The 12,744-nt window shown below is 47.3% G+C and overlaps 1 protein-coding gene across 1 annotated transcript in view; it reads left to right on the top strand.

Moving 5' to 3' along the window:
* ABLIM3 (actin binding LIM protein family member 3) overlaps window positions 1–12,271 on the top strand; it is a 119,812-nt gene extending 107,541 nt beyond the window's left edge. The window contains exons 16-21 of the mRNA XM_023227081.2: window positions 1,632–1,661; window positions 2,264–2,322; window positions 3,162–3,222; window positions 4,002–4,009; window positions 4,557–4,637; window positions 10,122–12,271. Coding sequence (XP_023082849.1) covers window positions 1,632–1,661; window positions 2,264–2,322; window positions 3,162–3,222; window positions 4,002–4,009; window positions 4,557–4,637; window positions 10,122–10,235 — 353 coding nt within the window. The 3' untranslated portion in view covers window positions 10,236–12,271. The remainder of the gene's footprint in view (window positions 1–1,631; window positions 1,662–2,263; window positions 2,323–3,161; window positions 3,223–4,001; window positions 4,010–4,556; window positions 4,638–10,121) is intronic.
* The last annotated feature ends 473 nt before the right edge of the window (window positions 12,272–12,744 follow it).

The raw sequence follows: 12,744 nt of genomic DNA, 5'->3' as shown, positions 1-12,744 counted from the left end.
CTGGAAGCCCAACAGGGTGGGGACACCTTCCTCCATGACTAGCTGGCAGTGTCAGCTGTTCTCTCTGAGTCAGGCTCCCTTGAGGCACAGCCCATGCATCCTCTCTCTTCTTCCTCACAGCAGCCCTGTGGTGGGTGGGGTGCCCTTATCACCCTACATATACAGATGGGGAGTTAAGGCACAGAAGCCTTTGGTGACTTGCCCAAGATCACTCAATTTATCAGTAATGGAGCTTACTTAATCAGCTTCCTTGCCTGTTTTTATAAATTAGGTTCTATTGGAATGTAGCCAGCCCAGTCTCAATCCCCTGGGCTAACAAAAGAATCAGAAGAGGCTGGCCACAAAGGTTAGCCCCAAACCCTGTAATACCCCCTCTGGGAGCTTCATCGCTCCCAGATTTGGAAAGGGGCTGTATGGGGCACCATATAAGAGCGTGCTCTGCCTGGAGCAGTCACTCCCATTGCTTTGGGGCATCTGAAGCTCTGACTTCCAGTCCGATTCAGTGTAAAGAAAAATGTCTTATAATCATCAGAATGGCTCAAAGATGCAAGAGATGGCCTCCTGAGGCAATGAGTGTACCATGACTTGAAGTTATATAAGCAGGGGCTTTATTCAAACACTTCTTGAAAATCTCATTGCAAGCGCCTCCCTATTCCTGGACACACACACACACACACACACACACACACACACACACACACACTCTCTCTCTCTGTCTGTCTGCCTCCTCCTTTTCTTACTCCTGTGAGATGCAGTCCTGCCAGGAAATCTCATCTCAGATCAATACTTTATGGATAATAAAATGCATCATTTGTTATACTTCTTGTGCCAGGCATTTGTAGGTATGTTACACTCCTGTAGAGCTGCAGTGTAGAGGGATTGTTTTCACCCACTTTATAGATGAGAGAACTCAGGTTAAGCCACTTGCTCCAAGTGAGAAAGTTAGTAAGTGACTGAACCAGGATCAGACCCAAGTTGGAGTGGCCCGAAGGCCACAAGCTCTTCCCTCTTCCCTGTACTACACCTCGACTCTCAGTGAGATTGAAGATGTTGATGTTGGTGGCAATAATGACAAAATCAGTTTTATGGAGTGTTATAGATGCCTCAGGCACTATGCTAAGTATCTTACTGTATTGTGTCACATATTCTTCACAGTAATCCTACAAAGGAAACTATCACTCCCCATTTTGCAGATGAGAAAACCGAAGCGTGATTAATTAGATTGTCTGAAGTTAGATATCTACTAATGGCAGAGCCAGGATGAATTGCTGAGCCTGTTTTCCTGCCTGACCACTGAGGGCCACTGTGTTCAACCCCTGGCACTGGTGTCTGTGCAGTGCACCAGTGCTGTTTGCAATTCAACCCTGTTCAACCACATCTGCGCAACAAATATCACAGAGCACCTGCCCTGTGCCAGGTGCCAGGCTAGGAGCTGGACAGGGGAGGGAGATGGGGTGCAAGTGCAACAATTAAAAACTGACCAGTGGGGAAGGAGGGGCTGAAAGAGGCCCCTTTACCCAGCCAGCCAGGGGGACCAGGTATGGAAGCCACGTCTCTTTGTCCCCATGAATTGTCTCCACCATGTTTGTCTGTCCTCATGAGCAATGACCTTCAGCTTTTCTCTCCTGCAGCCCCTCGGTCTCACTACCTGGCTGACAGTGGTAAGTTCTGCCTGCCCTACCTTCAGCCCATCATGTCCCATGAGGGACAGAGCTGTGTCAGCTGCAGTTCTCCATAGCTCTAATGACCATACAGTGTGGATGTCCCAGCACACTCCTGACCTCAAATAGTCTACCCCATTGTATTTTTCAGATTGTGGGTCTGCATTTGGGGTTCTGGAACTAGGATTGCCATCCCCAAATGATGGTCCCAGAGAGAAAGAAGTGCACATACCTCTTCTACCACCTGGGAGCTTTCCTGCCTGGGTTCTGAGCTTGACTTCAATTCCAGGGCCTTTGTCCAGAGCCAGCCTGTGGCCAGGACACAGGGATCTATCACAGGAAGATAGAGATGTGCAGATCAAGGACAGAAGAGTGTATGAGTGGGTGCCTTGGGCAGGTACCTAGAATTCTGCTAGAGTGAAATGCCCCCAGAGACAGTCAAGTTGCAAATCTGGAGAGCATCAGGAAGAGTTGGTGGCCTCTGGCCTCCACCCCTTCCTGCTAGGTTGGGAGCAATATTGGCCGTTGGTGGCCAGATGACCTCGGGGAGAGGGACTCATGGCTTGAGACTCCTGGTAATTGCTCTAGATCCTTCTTTTCAGATCCTCTCATCTCCAAATCTGCCTCCCTGCCTGCCTACCGAAGAAATGGGCTTCACAGGGTAAGAAGCTGTGCTGGGAGATGCAGGGGTGATGCTGTCCCCAAAATGCTATTAGATCCAATATTAGCTTGTTGTAAGGTGAAATCTGGGCAAAGGTCCTGGGGCTAGTGGTGGGTTAACTGAAATAACCGTATGGCAATGACTTGCTCCCCTCCCTGGCGACCCCTTCATGAAAAGGGGCCCCCATCGGAGGGGCTTGGAAACAACTAGTATTTATTGGGCAATAACTCTGTACCAGGGACTCAGCTAAACACTTTGCAAGCACCAATTTGTTTTGTCCTTCACAACCCAAGGAGGTGGTTACTATCATTTACCCTACTTTGTGCATGCAGAAAGGCACAGAGAGGTGAGGTGACTTGCCCACACTCTTCAACAAGAAGTGGTAGAGCCAGGATTCAAGCCCAGGCCAGCTGATCCCACAGCCCACCCCCAACTGCTGTGCTCCACTGGCCTCTAACATGGCCTGTACATTTTCTGAGCTCCCTGAGCATGCTGCTATGGAAAAAGAAAAAGGATGAGCAGGATAAGGATTGAGAGTTCATGGAAGGAGTGACTTGCAACTTCCAACCAGGTTGTCAGGGCAGATCTCCTAGAAAAAGGGGTATTTGAGCAATGAAAGAGAGCATGAAGTGAAATTCACCAAATAAATGGATATACATTGAGTGCCCAGCATGTGCCAGGACAAAACACAGGGATGGAGCAGCGAGTTAATTTTCCCTAACTTGAGACAGAGGCTGCTGAGAAGGCCCTATGTCCCACAAGCGCTGGTTCATTTTCTGGAGGTGGGTGAGTGCTTCAGGGAGGCAGAAGTGCCAGCCCTGGTTCTGTCTCTTCTGCAGACGCCCAGCGCAGACCTCTTCCACTACGACAGCATGAACGCAGTCAACTGGGGCATGCGAGGTGAGTGCAGGCCTGCAGGGGGTCTGCAGGGAGAGGGCCTCTGGATGTACCACTCAAAACTGCTGCTTGACCCTCGGCAAATGATGGCTACAGATTCTGTCCCCATGCTGGGCTGTGTCCAACCCTGAATTCTTACTCTCTTTCACTTCCCACCCTCTCCCTTTACCCCTGCTCTTCCCTCATCCTCTCAAGTCCTGGCCTTGGGTGATCTCCAGGCCACCTGTTCCATCTGGGTTCCCAGAACCATCACAGAGTGCTGTTCTCCTCTCCCTGGACGGTGGAGCAAGGGTTGCCTGCCAGCCCCGGTGGAGGAAGCACTCAGAGCCAAAGCACACTGTTCCCAGTAAGAATTCCATGAGCTTTCTGCTCTCTGCCAGTGACGCTTTCACACCAACCTTGACCAGCTCCTAAGAACAAACTCAGGCAGCAGGGGTCCACATTAGAACCTCGAAGGATTCCCCACAGAAGACAGAGGATCTTGTCCATGTGTTTCAGATCTCAGATTCTTCTAATTTCTATTCTAAATATCTCTAAGGCCATTTTTTTCTTAGAACTATCTCGAGATCAGCCCAACCCCTATCTTCAGCCTTCCACTGTGCTCATACCATTCTTGATTGTCCTTCAGGGTGAATTCAGCAAGGACAAGGTCTCTGGTGGTCAAGAGAAAGAGACAATAGAGGCCAGACCCCCTGAGAGAGTAAGACAGAGGCTCGTGTAGTGATGCAAAGCGAAGACTGATGGGCTCCATTCTGTGTGTGTGTCTCTTTTTCTCTCTGCAGAGTACAAGGTAAAGGATGTGCATAGACCCTGGGGGTCTCCAGGATTCTTGGAGCTGCTACACTGGGGATCACCAGGAGGATGACAGCACTGTCTGTGTGGGAAGGAAACAGAGATAAATAACCCCAGGGGTCCTTTCAAGACCAACATTTCCTGTCCCTCCTTGGCCCACTTTTCCTGAATCCTGCCCTAGGTCTCTTGCCTACTGAAATCAGATACTCTCCCTGGGCTTTAGAGATACTCTGATGGCTTGCCAGTCGCCAAATATTAGACACTTACATTTGGTAGGTCATGTGCCCATATTATACCATGGGCACATGGCAAATACCTCCAAGCTTATTCCTAGCAGTATTAGGAGACTCTCTGGGGCCTTGCCTTTTGAGAGAAGGTATTTTAAGGCTGTTGGGAAACCACAAGAAGGGCAGATCCAGCCCTTCCTCCAGACTTAATTTCTGGCCCTTTCTGGATAGAACAGAGAGCCCAGACACAAAATATACCTGAAAGGAACAAGCCTACCACCCTCACCCAAGCTGGAGACCACCTCCCTTTCTCCTTAGATCTACCCTTATGAACTGCTGCTGGTGACTACAAGAGGAAGAAACCGCCTGCCCAAGGATGTAGACAGGACCCGTTTAGAGGTAAGTCTAAAAAACTGAGCAGGAGCTCTTGGGTTCGAAGAAATTTTAGAAGTTGCTTGGTCTAATCCAGCTCAAGAGGGCTGGGTGGAAGAGTGGCTTTAAGATCACACAGCTTTTTGAAAAAGCAGGGACTTGAACCAATTTCCTCAGCCCAAAACTTCCCCATGCTGTTCCCCAAAACTGCCCCATGCTGTTCCCCCAAAACTGCCCCATACTTTTCTTTGCTGCCTCCTCTTCAATTCAGTTAGTGTCTGTGGTGCACAGAGACAGTAAATCCTCCACTAGGGCCGATGCTTCTGCAGAACCGCAAAAGAGCTAGATTTGCTTCCTGCCCCCAAGGGGCCCGCAGTCTCAGGATTGTGCATAAAACTTGTGCTTGTGATGGGGGACAGAGGGAGGCAGCACTATGTAAAAGGAAAAAAAGGCATAAGTAAGTCTTGAGTCAAACTCCCTAGGTTCAAACTCTGATTCTGCCATCACTAGGCAGGCAGCTTTAACCAAGTGACAACCTTGCTGCAACTTGGTTTTCTCCTCTGTAAAGTGAGAGTGATTGGTGTGCTTCCCTCACGCTGCCAAGAGAAGTGAGTGAGCCAATACCCATAAAGCCCTTAGCATAGAGTCTGGCAACATACTGAGTATGAAGTGCCCAATGAACATTAGATTACTGTTGTCCAGGGAAGACCACTAAGGCCTGAGGCAGTCAACACAGGTTTTCAGAAAAAGGAAGGATGTAAATGAACTAGGAAGACGAGTAGAGTTTGGGATCGATGGAGGTGGAGAGGAGAACAGCATAAATAAAAGTGCAGAGGTGGGCCTGAACATGGTGCCGGACATTTGAGCAGTCCAGACCGCCTGGTGTGGAGTTCCAGTTCCTGAGCTCCTCTGGTGCTGGAGCACACTCTGCCCCTTGCAGCCTGTTGCCACTCCCTGCCTTTCTCTCTCCCTAGAATGCCTGTTATTAGTCTGTTCCCATGCGGCTAATAAAGACATACCCGAGACTGGGTAATTTATAAAGGAAAAAAAAGGTTTAATGGTCTCACAGTTCCACGTGGCTGGGGAGTCCTCACAATCATAGTGGAAGGCAAAGGAGGAGTAAAGTCACGTCTTACATGGCAGCAGGCAAGAGAGCTTGTGCAGGGGAACTCCCCATTATAAAACCATCAGATCTCATGAGACTTATTCACTACCAGGAGAACAGTATATGGAAAACTGCCCCCAAGATTCAATTATCTCCACCTGGCCCCATCCTTGACATGTGGGGATTATTACAATTCAAGGTGAGATTTGGGTGGGGACACAGCCAAGCCATATCAATGCCCTTCCCATCTCACCAGCCTCCTTGCTCCTCAGGGCCCCGCACTAGTAATCCCTGTGCCCCAAAGCTTCCTCCAACCCTCCTACAGGAGGGGTCACTCCCCTTGTCCTTTGACCTCCTCCAGCCTTCTATCCAAAGTGCATCAAGCACCTCTCACTCTCCTGTGTATCAGATCATGGATGTGTCCATTTCCTCTGCCTGGCCCTGAATTTCTTAGGGACAAACATTGTCTGTCCTTTACCACAGGGCCTGGGCTGGGAGAGGTGTTAGAAAATGTTTATGGAATTGAGTGCAGGCTTCTGAAACAGGAGGTTCAGCACTCCTCGGGAAGAGCATACAAGCTGCCCTTGACTTGCTGGCATGGAGTTGGCCCAGGGTGGAGGGTTGGGGCAGGAGAGTAATGTACGTTAGCCAGGAAGCTCTGCGAGTTCTTCCAGCTCTAGCATGCTGGGTTGCTAGAAGTGGGTGATTCTCTTCACATTTTAACAAGGGCCTCCTCCTTTCACTGTCTCCAAATGAGAGTGTCCACCAGTGCTGAAGGGGACAGCTCCCAGGGCAGCTCAGTGAAGCCAGTTTTTAGGGATGGAAACACTCTTCAGGACATGAGAATCACCCAGAGAGCTTTTTAAAAATACCATATAGGGGCCCCACGGTAGACCGATTCAATCACAATTTGGGGAAGGAGCTCAGGCCTCAGAACTATTTAAAAGCACCCAAGGATGTCTAAAGCGTAGCCTGAGCTGAGGCTCATGGACTAAAGACACTGCCCCAGCCTCTTGCACTAATTCCAGGAGGGGACTGAAGAAGGAAGACTGTGATCCTGTCCTCAAGGAGCTCAGAGAATAGATATTCAGTCATCCACCAAATATTTACTGAATCATCCTCATCTTACAGAGGAGAAAATAAAGATTCAGCAAGGCTGTCATTTGGCCAAAGCTGATCACCTAGTGATGACAGAATCCAAGTTTGAACTGAGGGAGCTTAACTTGAGCCTTGTGCTGCCTCCCTTTCTTCCACCATCAGAAGCACTAGTTTTATGTACAGTCCTGAGACTGGGGGACCCCTGAGGGCAGGGAGCAAACCTAGCTCTCCTCCTATGTCCACAGAAGCATCCAGGTACTGTTCAAGATGCTTGCAATATATCAATGAACAAAGCAGAGACCCCTGCCCTCTTGGAACTTACATCCTTGTGTGAGGAGACACAAGATGTGTCTCCTTTATTTGTGTCAATATTGTCGACACAAAGAAAAAATAAATGACACCGTGTGTTAGAAGGTAATGACTGCTAAGGAAAAAAGTTAAAAGAGAGAAGAGAAGGGGATTAGAAGAGGAAGAGGCGAGTTGCAGTTTTAAATAGCATCATCAGAGTTGGTCTCATTGGATGCATGACATGTAAGCAAAGGTTCGAAGTAGTTGAGGGAGTTGGGCATGCTTTTATAAGAAGGAAGAACTTTCTGGGCCAAGAGAACAGCCAGTGTTGAGACCCTAATGCAGGAGTGAGCTTGTTGTGTTTGAACATAGCAGAAGGTGAGTATGTCTAGGGTCACGTGAGCACAACAGAGATGAAGAGGAGAAGATGAAATCCAAGGAAACTGGGAGCAGATCACACGATGTAACAGGTGCATGAAAAGATCACCATGATAGTGAAAGTGACCAGATTGAGTGCTTTCTGTGTGCCCTTGAGTGCTGAGCACATGACCTGTATCTGCTCATTCACCCTCATGGTATTCATGATGCAGACACTTGGAAGCTCCCATTTTCCACAAAAGGAAATTGAAGTTCAGGAGGGGTTAAGTAACTTGTCCATAGTCACATGGCCATATCTCCCCGGTTCTAAGAGCTGCTCTCTTAACCTTCCTGCTTTAACACCTTTCTATGGCAAATGTCAGATGGACAGTGGTGGCATTAGGGGCCTTGAGAACTGGAGGGAGAAAGGAGGCCCCAGCTGGCCCTTAGAGGAGAGAAGCCCTGGTCTCCTTCCAATGTGTCCTACTTGTGAGCACGTTACTTGAGGGTGACTTTTGAACACATTACTTGAGGGTAACTCTACCATTCCTTTATATCAAGTCTCATAACAAAGATTTTTGAACATGGTGGAGAAACTCAACTAGAGAACCAATACCGACCACCACCCTCCAACAACAACAAATGATTCCAAAGTACAGTTTCCCTCAGTCTTTACCATGGAAGTAGCAGAGAGGGGGACTGTCCTATCCAGGGTGTCTTTCATCACTTACTTGAGTAGCACAAACTTTCATCACTTACTTGAGTAGTACTATTGACTTGACAAGTCAATAGTACAAAGAAAGAGGCAGGGTCTTAGGGATCTAACAAGCAAATATAATGTGTGGGCACTGCCTGGGTCCTAATTCAGACAAACCAACTGTAAAAAGACATTTTCAAGACAGGAACTTTGTAATGGGCAGGTATCAGGGAATTCTGAGGAATTCTCGTTAAATTTTCTTGGGTTTACTCATGGCATTGTGTAACCACAATGTGAGAAAATGTCCAGTGTGTTTTGAGATACATTCTCAAGTGCATAGGAATGAAATGACACAAAGTCTAGGCTTTGCTTTAAAATATTTCAGCAAATAAAATAGATAAATGAAGCAAATGTGGAAAACCTCACAATTACTGGATCTGGATAGTGGACATGGGCTTTGTCCTGTTTTCTCTCTTTTGTGTAGTTTTGACATTTTTCATAATAGAAAGACTTACTTATGAATTTTTTAATGGGGCTGACCAAGAGGGGCATTGGGAATGTAATGCATTTTGCCTGGACTTTGGTCCCAGCTCTACTACTTAAAAAATTATTGACCAAAAATTGTCAATATTACCTTTGCTTGAAATTCTGAAGGTATGGTGAAAATGTTAGTTCACATGGCCATGCGCTGTGGCCCACACCTGTAATCCCAGCACTTTGAGTGGCTGAGGAGGGCAGATTGAGCTCAGGAGTTCAAGACCAGCCTAGGCAATATGGTGAAACCCCACCTCTGCTAAAATACAAAAAAATTAGTTCAGCATGGTGGCGCACACCTGTAGTCTCAGCTACTTGGGAGGCTGAGGCAGAAGAATTGCTTGAACCAGGGAGCTGGAGGTTGCAGTGAGCTGATACCATGCCACTGCACTCCAGCCTGGGCAACAAAGCGAAACTCTGTCTCAAAAAAAAAAAAAAAAAAAAAGATAGTTCACAGTGACAACAAGCCGAAGAACTGACAAATTATTGTGTGGTCACATACATAATTTTCATTGAATCTCCTTCATTACCCAATTAGCTCATGTAATTGCTACCAACAAGCCAGCTTAAGTGAACCCATTAAGTTTCCAGGCAGTATATATGCCATATATTTCTCTTTTTAAACTTAATGGTAAATTCCATTTTGAAATTCCATTTTAGCTCTCCAGGAAAGTTTCAAGAATAGTAAAATGAACATCCATCTACCGTTCACTAAATACACCAATTGTTAACATTTTACATTTTAAGTGCTGTATGTTTCTAGCTCTAAAAGCTTTTGACAATGTATCACACTTTTAAAGCTGCTTAGAAGGGAGGAAGGGAAGGAGGCCAGAAAGAGGGGAAAATCTACTATAGAATGCAGACAAGGGTTTGATTATAAAGCATATTTGTTTTCATATCAGAAAAAGATAAAAGGACACTTTGGTGCATCAAAAATTATGAGCAGTAATGTTTTTCATTGACCGGCCTGATGAACAGCCTTCCAAATCATTTGTTAAAACATCAGTAAGAGGAAATATTCCCTAAAATCTTGGACATGGCTCCTTTTTCTCTCAAAGGGGAGTGGGATAGCATGAATCCACACACACTTCTGGATGCAAATACATGGAGCAGGCATGCAGAAAGGGAAGGAGTCAACAGGGGACTCCAAGGGGTGTGTAGTGGAAGCGGAAGCCCCACTTGAGTCATAGGCACAGGAGGCCTCTCCAGCCAAATCAGCTCCAGAGTCCTCCGTGGGGAAGTGTTCATTCCGTATTCACTCATTCAACAAATATTCATCACACACATCCCAGGCTCAGGCATCATGCAAGGCACAGGGTGCCCGGAGGGAACACGCAGCACCCACTGCTGCCTCCACCTGCCCCCACATCTTGCATCCTCATACTGCTCTCTTTCTCTGTCTCCTCACCCCCACCTGCCCTGCCTCCTTCAGCGCCACCTGTCCCAGGAAGAGTTCTACCAAGTCTTTGGCATGACCATCTCTGAGTTTGACCGGCTGGCCCTCTGGAAGAGGAATGAACTGAAGAAGCAAGCCCGGCTGTTCTAGGCAGAGGCTCTATAAATATATATGCATTTATATAAAGATATATGTAAAATCTCTCTACTGAAGCTCGGTATAATCCTCTCTTGTGTAAAGGGACACACTGACTGCCATGAGACTTGCTTTTCTGTACTGTCAGGCAAGCCCACGTCATCGAGATATTTTTATGCTCCTTACTTTCTCTTTTCTAAGTGCTGTGGGATCTGGGAAGGGATTTGAGGGGACTCTGTCCTTTTATTGGGGATCCTTTTTATACTGAAACATCTGTCCTAACTTGAGTGCCCCAAGGTCCAACTCTCTTTCCTAAAGAAGGTGCCTGAAAAAGTCTCTCTTCTCACTGCTTCGTGGCCCCTTTCTTAAATTTCTAGGGCTGATGCTGACCATGTGGTTTCCACACCTTATTGGCCCCAGAGGGGCCCTCCCATGGGAAGATCTGCAGCAATCTCCCCAAATCAATGAGCTCCTTTGAGCGCCCACGAAGAACTTTCTCAACACCCCCAGTTAGGAGCTCAGTGCTCTCTGGGGGCAATGCAGTTAAAAGCGTGAATCTCAAATATAGTTATTACACCAGTCAACAGAAATGGACAGGGCCTAGGCCTCTCCTCAGCTCCCTAACCCTCCTCCTTCTGCCCTGGATTGTAAACTCTCCCTTGTCCGAATCTAGGATTCATGGTAGGAAAAGGAAAAGGCCCTTCCCTTCCCTCCGCCACTTCCAACTGGCCCCTTTGCCTGACCTGGACTTGGAGAACCAGAGGAAAGGAGAGGGAGCAGAAGTGGGAGATAGAGCAGGGCACCTGTTAGAATCAGAGCTGCAGGATTTCTTGGGACCCTCCTCTCTCCCTCACTGCTCCCAGCACCTCCTAACCCTTCCCCCTTTCAAGGAGAGGCCCATGATTGCAGCTTGTATTCTTTAGCCTTATTACAATCTATGTGCCTGACAACTCAACACACCGCAGGGCTAATGTTCCCACCAGAGCTCCAACTGAACAACCAGACAGACAACTCTCACCGCCCTCCAGAGAGAAAATAGGCCATGTCCCAAAGAAAGGTTCTTGGTCTATGCCTCTAGTCTGTGGGCTGGCAGGGCAACCATAACATACCCCCACCAGTCCTCGGCTCCTGCTGCAAAGTTGGCCATGTTTCACAGGGAAACTTTTGGAGGCTGCTTATGAGATTCCAAAATGAAGTGTTGGCCAACATTGCTCATGGCCATCCCGGATTTCCCCGGTGGCTTCCTTTCCTGCCTGCTCGCCTCCCTGAACAGGGGAGAAAACTTAACCTCTCTTCTCCTCTCCAAACCTTTCACCTTGAGTGGGCAATGTTTGGTGGGGGCTGTTCCTTCTTGGAGATGCCTTGAGTCAGACCATTTTGAGATCATGGAGGAAGGATGAAGAAGTGAAAATGATAATAATGACTCTCAAGAGACTGGTGATGTGACATGGCAAATGTAGAACTGACTTAAATTGAACAAACCCTCACTGAGCACCTCTGATGTTGAGCACCTGCTGAATACTGAGCACTGAATGGGGGAGGGGGAGGGGAGCACAGGGGTGAATCAACCTGGGACTTGGTCTCAGGGACATGCCTACCAATAGTGGGTATCGTAAGGCATGTACCCAAACATAACGGATGTAAGGCAGAAAGTGATCAGAGAAGGAATGAGAAAGTGTGCGTGATGTTAATGAAAAGTCATATGCAGTTAGAGCAGACCAAGGAAAGCTTTCTGAAAGAGATTGCATCTGAGGAAAATTCAGGAAGGATCTTTGTAGATTGGGAGGAGATTCTAAGTTGAAGGGGTGATAGGGTGAGGAGCCAGAGGGAAGTCTGCTGTGTTCTCATGTAGGATGTCAGCCCTCCCTGCAACTTCTCTTTTTGGCCAATGTCTTTTCACTTTCCTGACCCTTTAGAATCGTCCCCAGCCAGAAGCAATCATGGAAGCTGCCTCATTGTCACTGGTTAAGAACTTGGCGAGATTGAAGGGCTTTTGTTATTGTTGTTGGATATTTCTGTTTCCCATAAAAGCACATCATTTCAACCCTAAACCTGCGTCCTTCTGTTGTTTCTTGTGTGGGAGTGGAAACGACTGACATGGGAAGAGGCTGACCCCTGCACATTTTTCAAAATAAAAGCACCAAAACAGCAGCCACTCCTTTGACCTCAGTTTCTCCTTCTGTAAAATGAGAAAGTTTGGTAAAGGTAAACATCACTCAGATTGTTTTCTGTAGAATGCAATATCCCTCAAGATGGTAGAGGATGTTCCAACAACAAAGAAGTTCTGTGATCAAAAATAATAATAATAATAATAATAGTTCCTTATTACTAAGCACCAGCAATGTTCCAAGTTCTATGCGAGCACTTCACACCCATCATCTCATTTAAGCTTCTGAAACAACCCAAGAAGCAGCCATTATTAATATCTCCATCTCCTAAATGAGTAAATAGCTTTGAAGAGAACCACAATTACCACTGGTAGAGCCAGGAATGAATTCCAGCCTGTCTGACTCAGAGAGACCGG

The sequence above is a fragment of the Piliocolobus tephrosceles genome, chromosome 4, assembly GCF_002776525.5.
Source record: "Piliocolobus tephrosceles isolate RC106 chromosome 4, ASM277652v3, whole genome shotgun sequence".
Taxonomy (NCBI): Eukaryota; Metazoa; Chordata; class Mammalia; order Primates; family Cercopithecidae; genus Piliocolobus; species Piliocolobus tephrosceles.
Note: the sequence above shows the minus strand (reverse complement) of the source record. Positions and strands in the feature narration are given on the sequence as shown.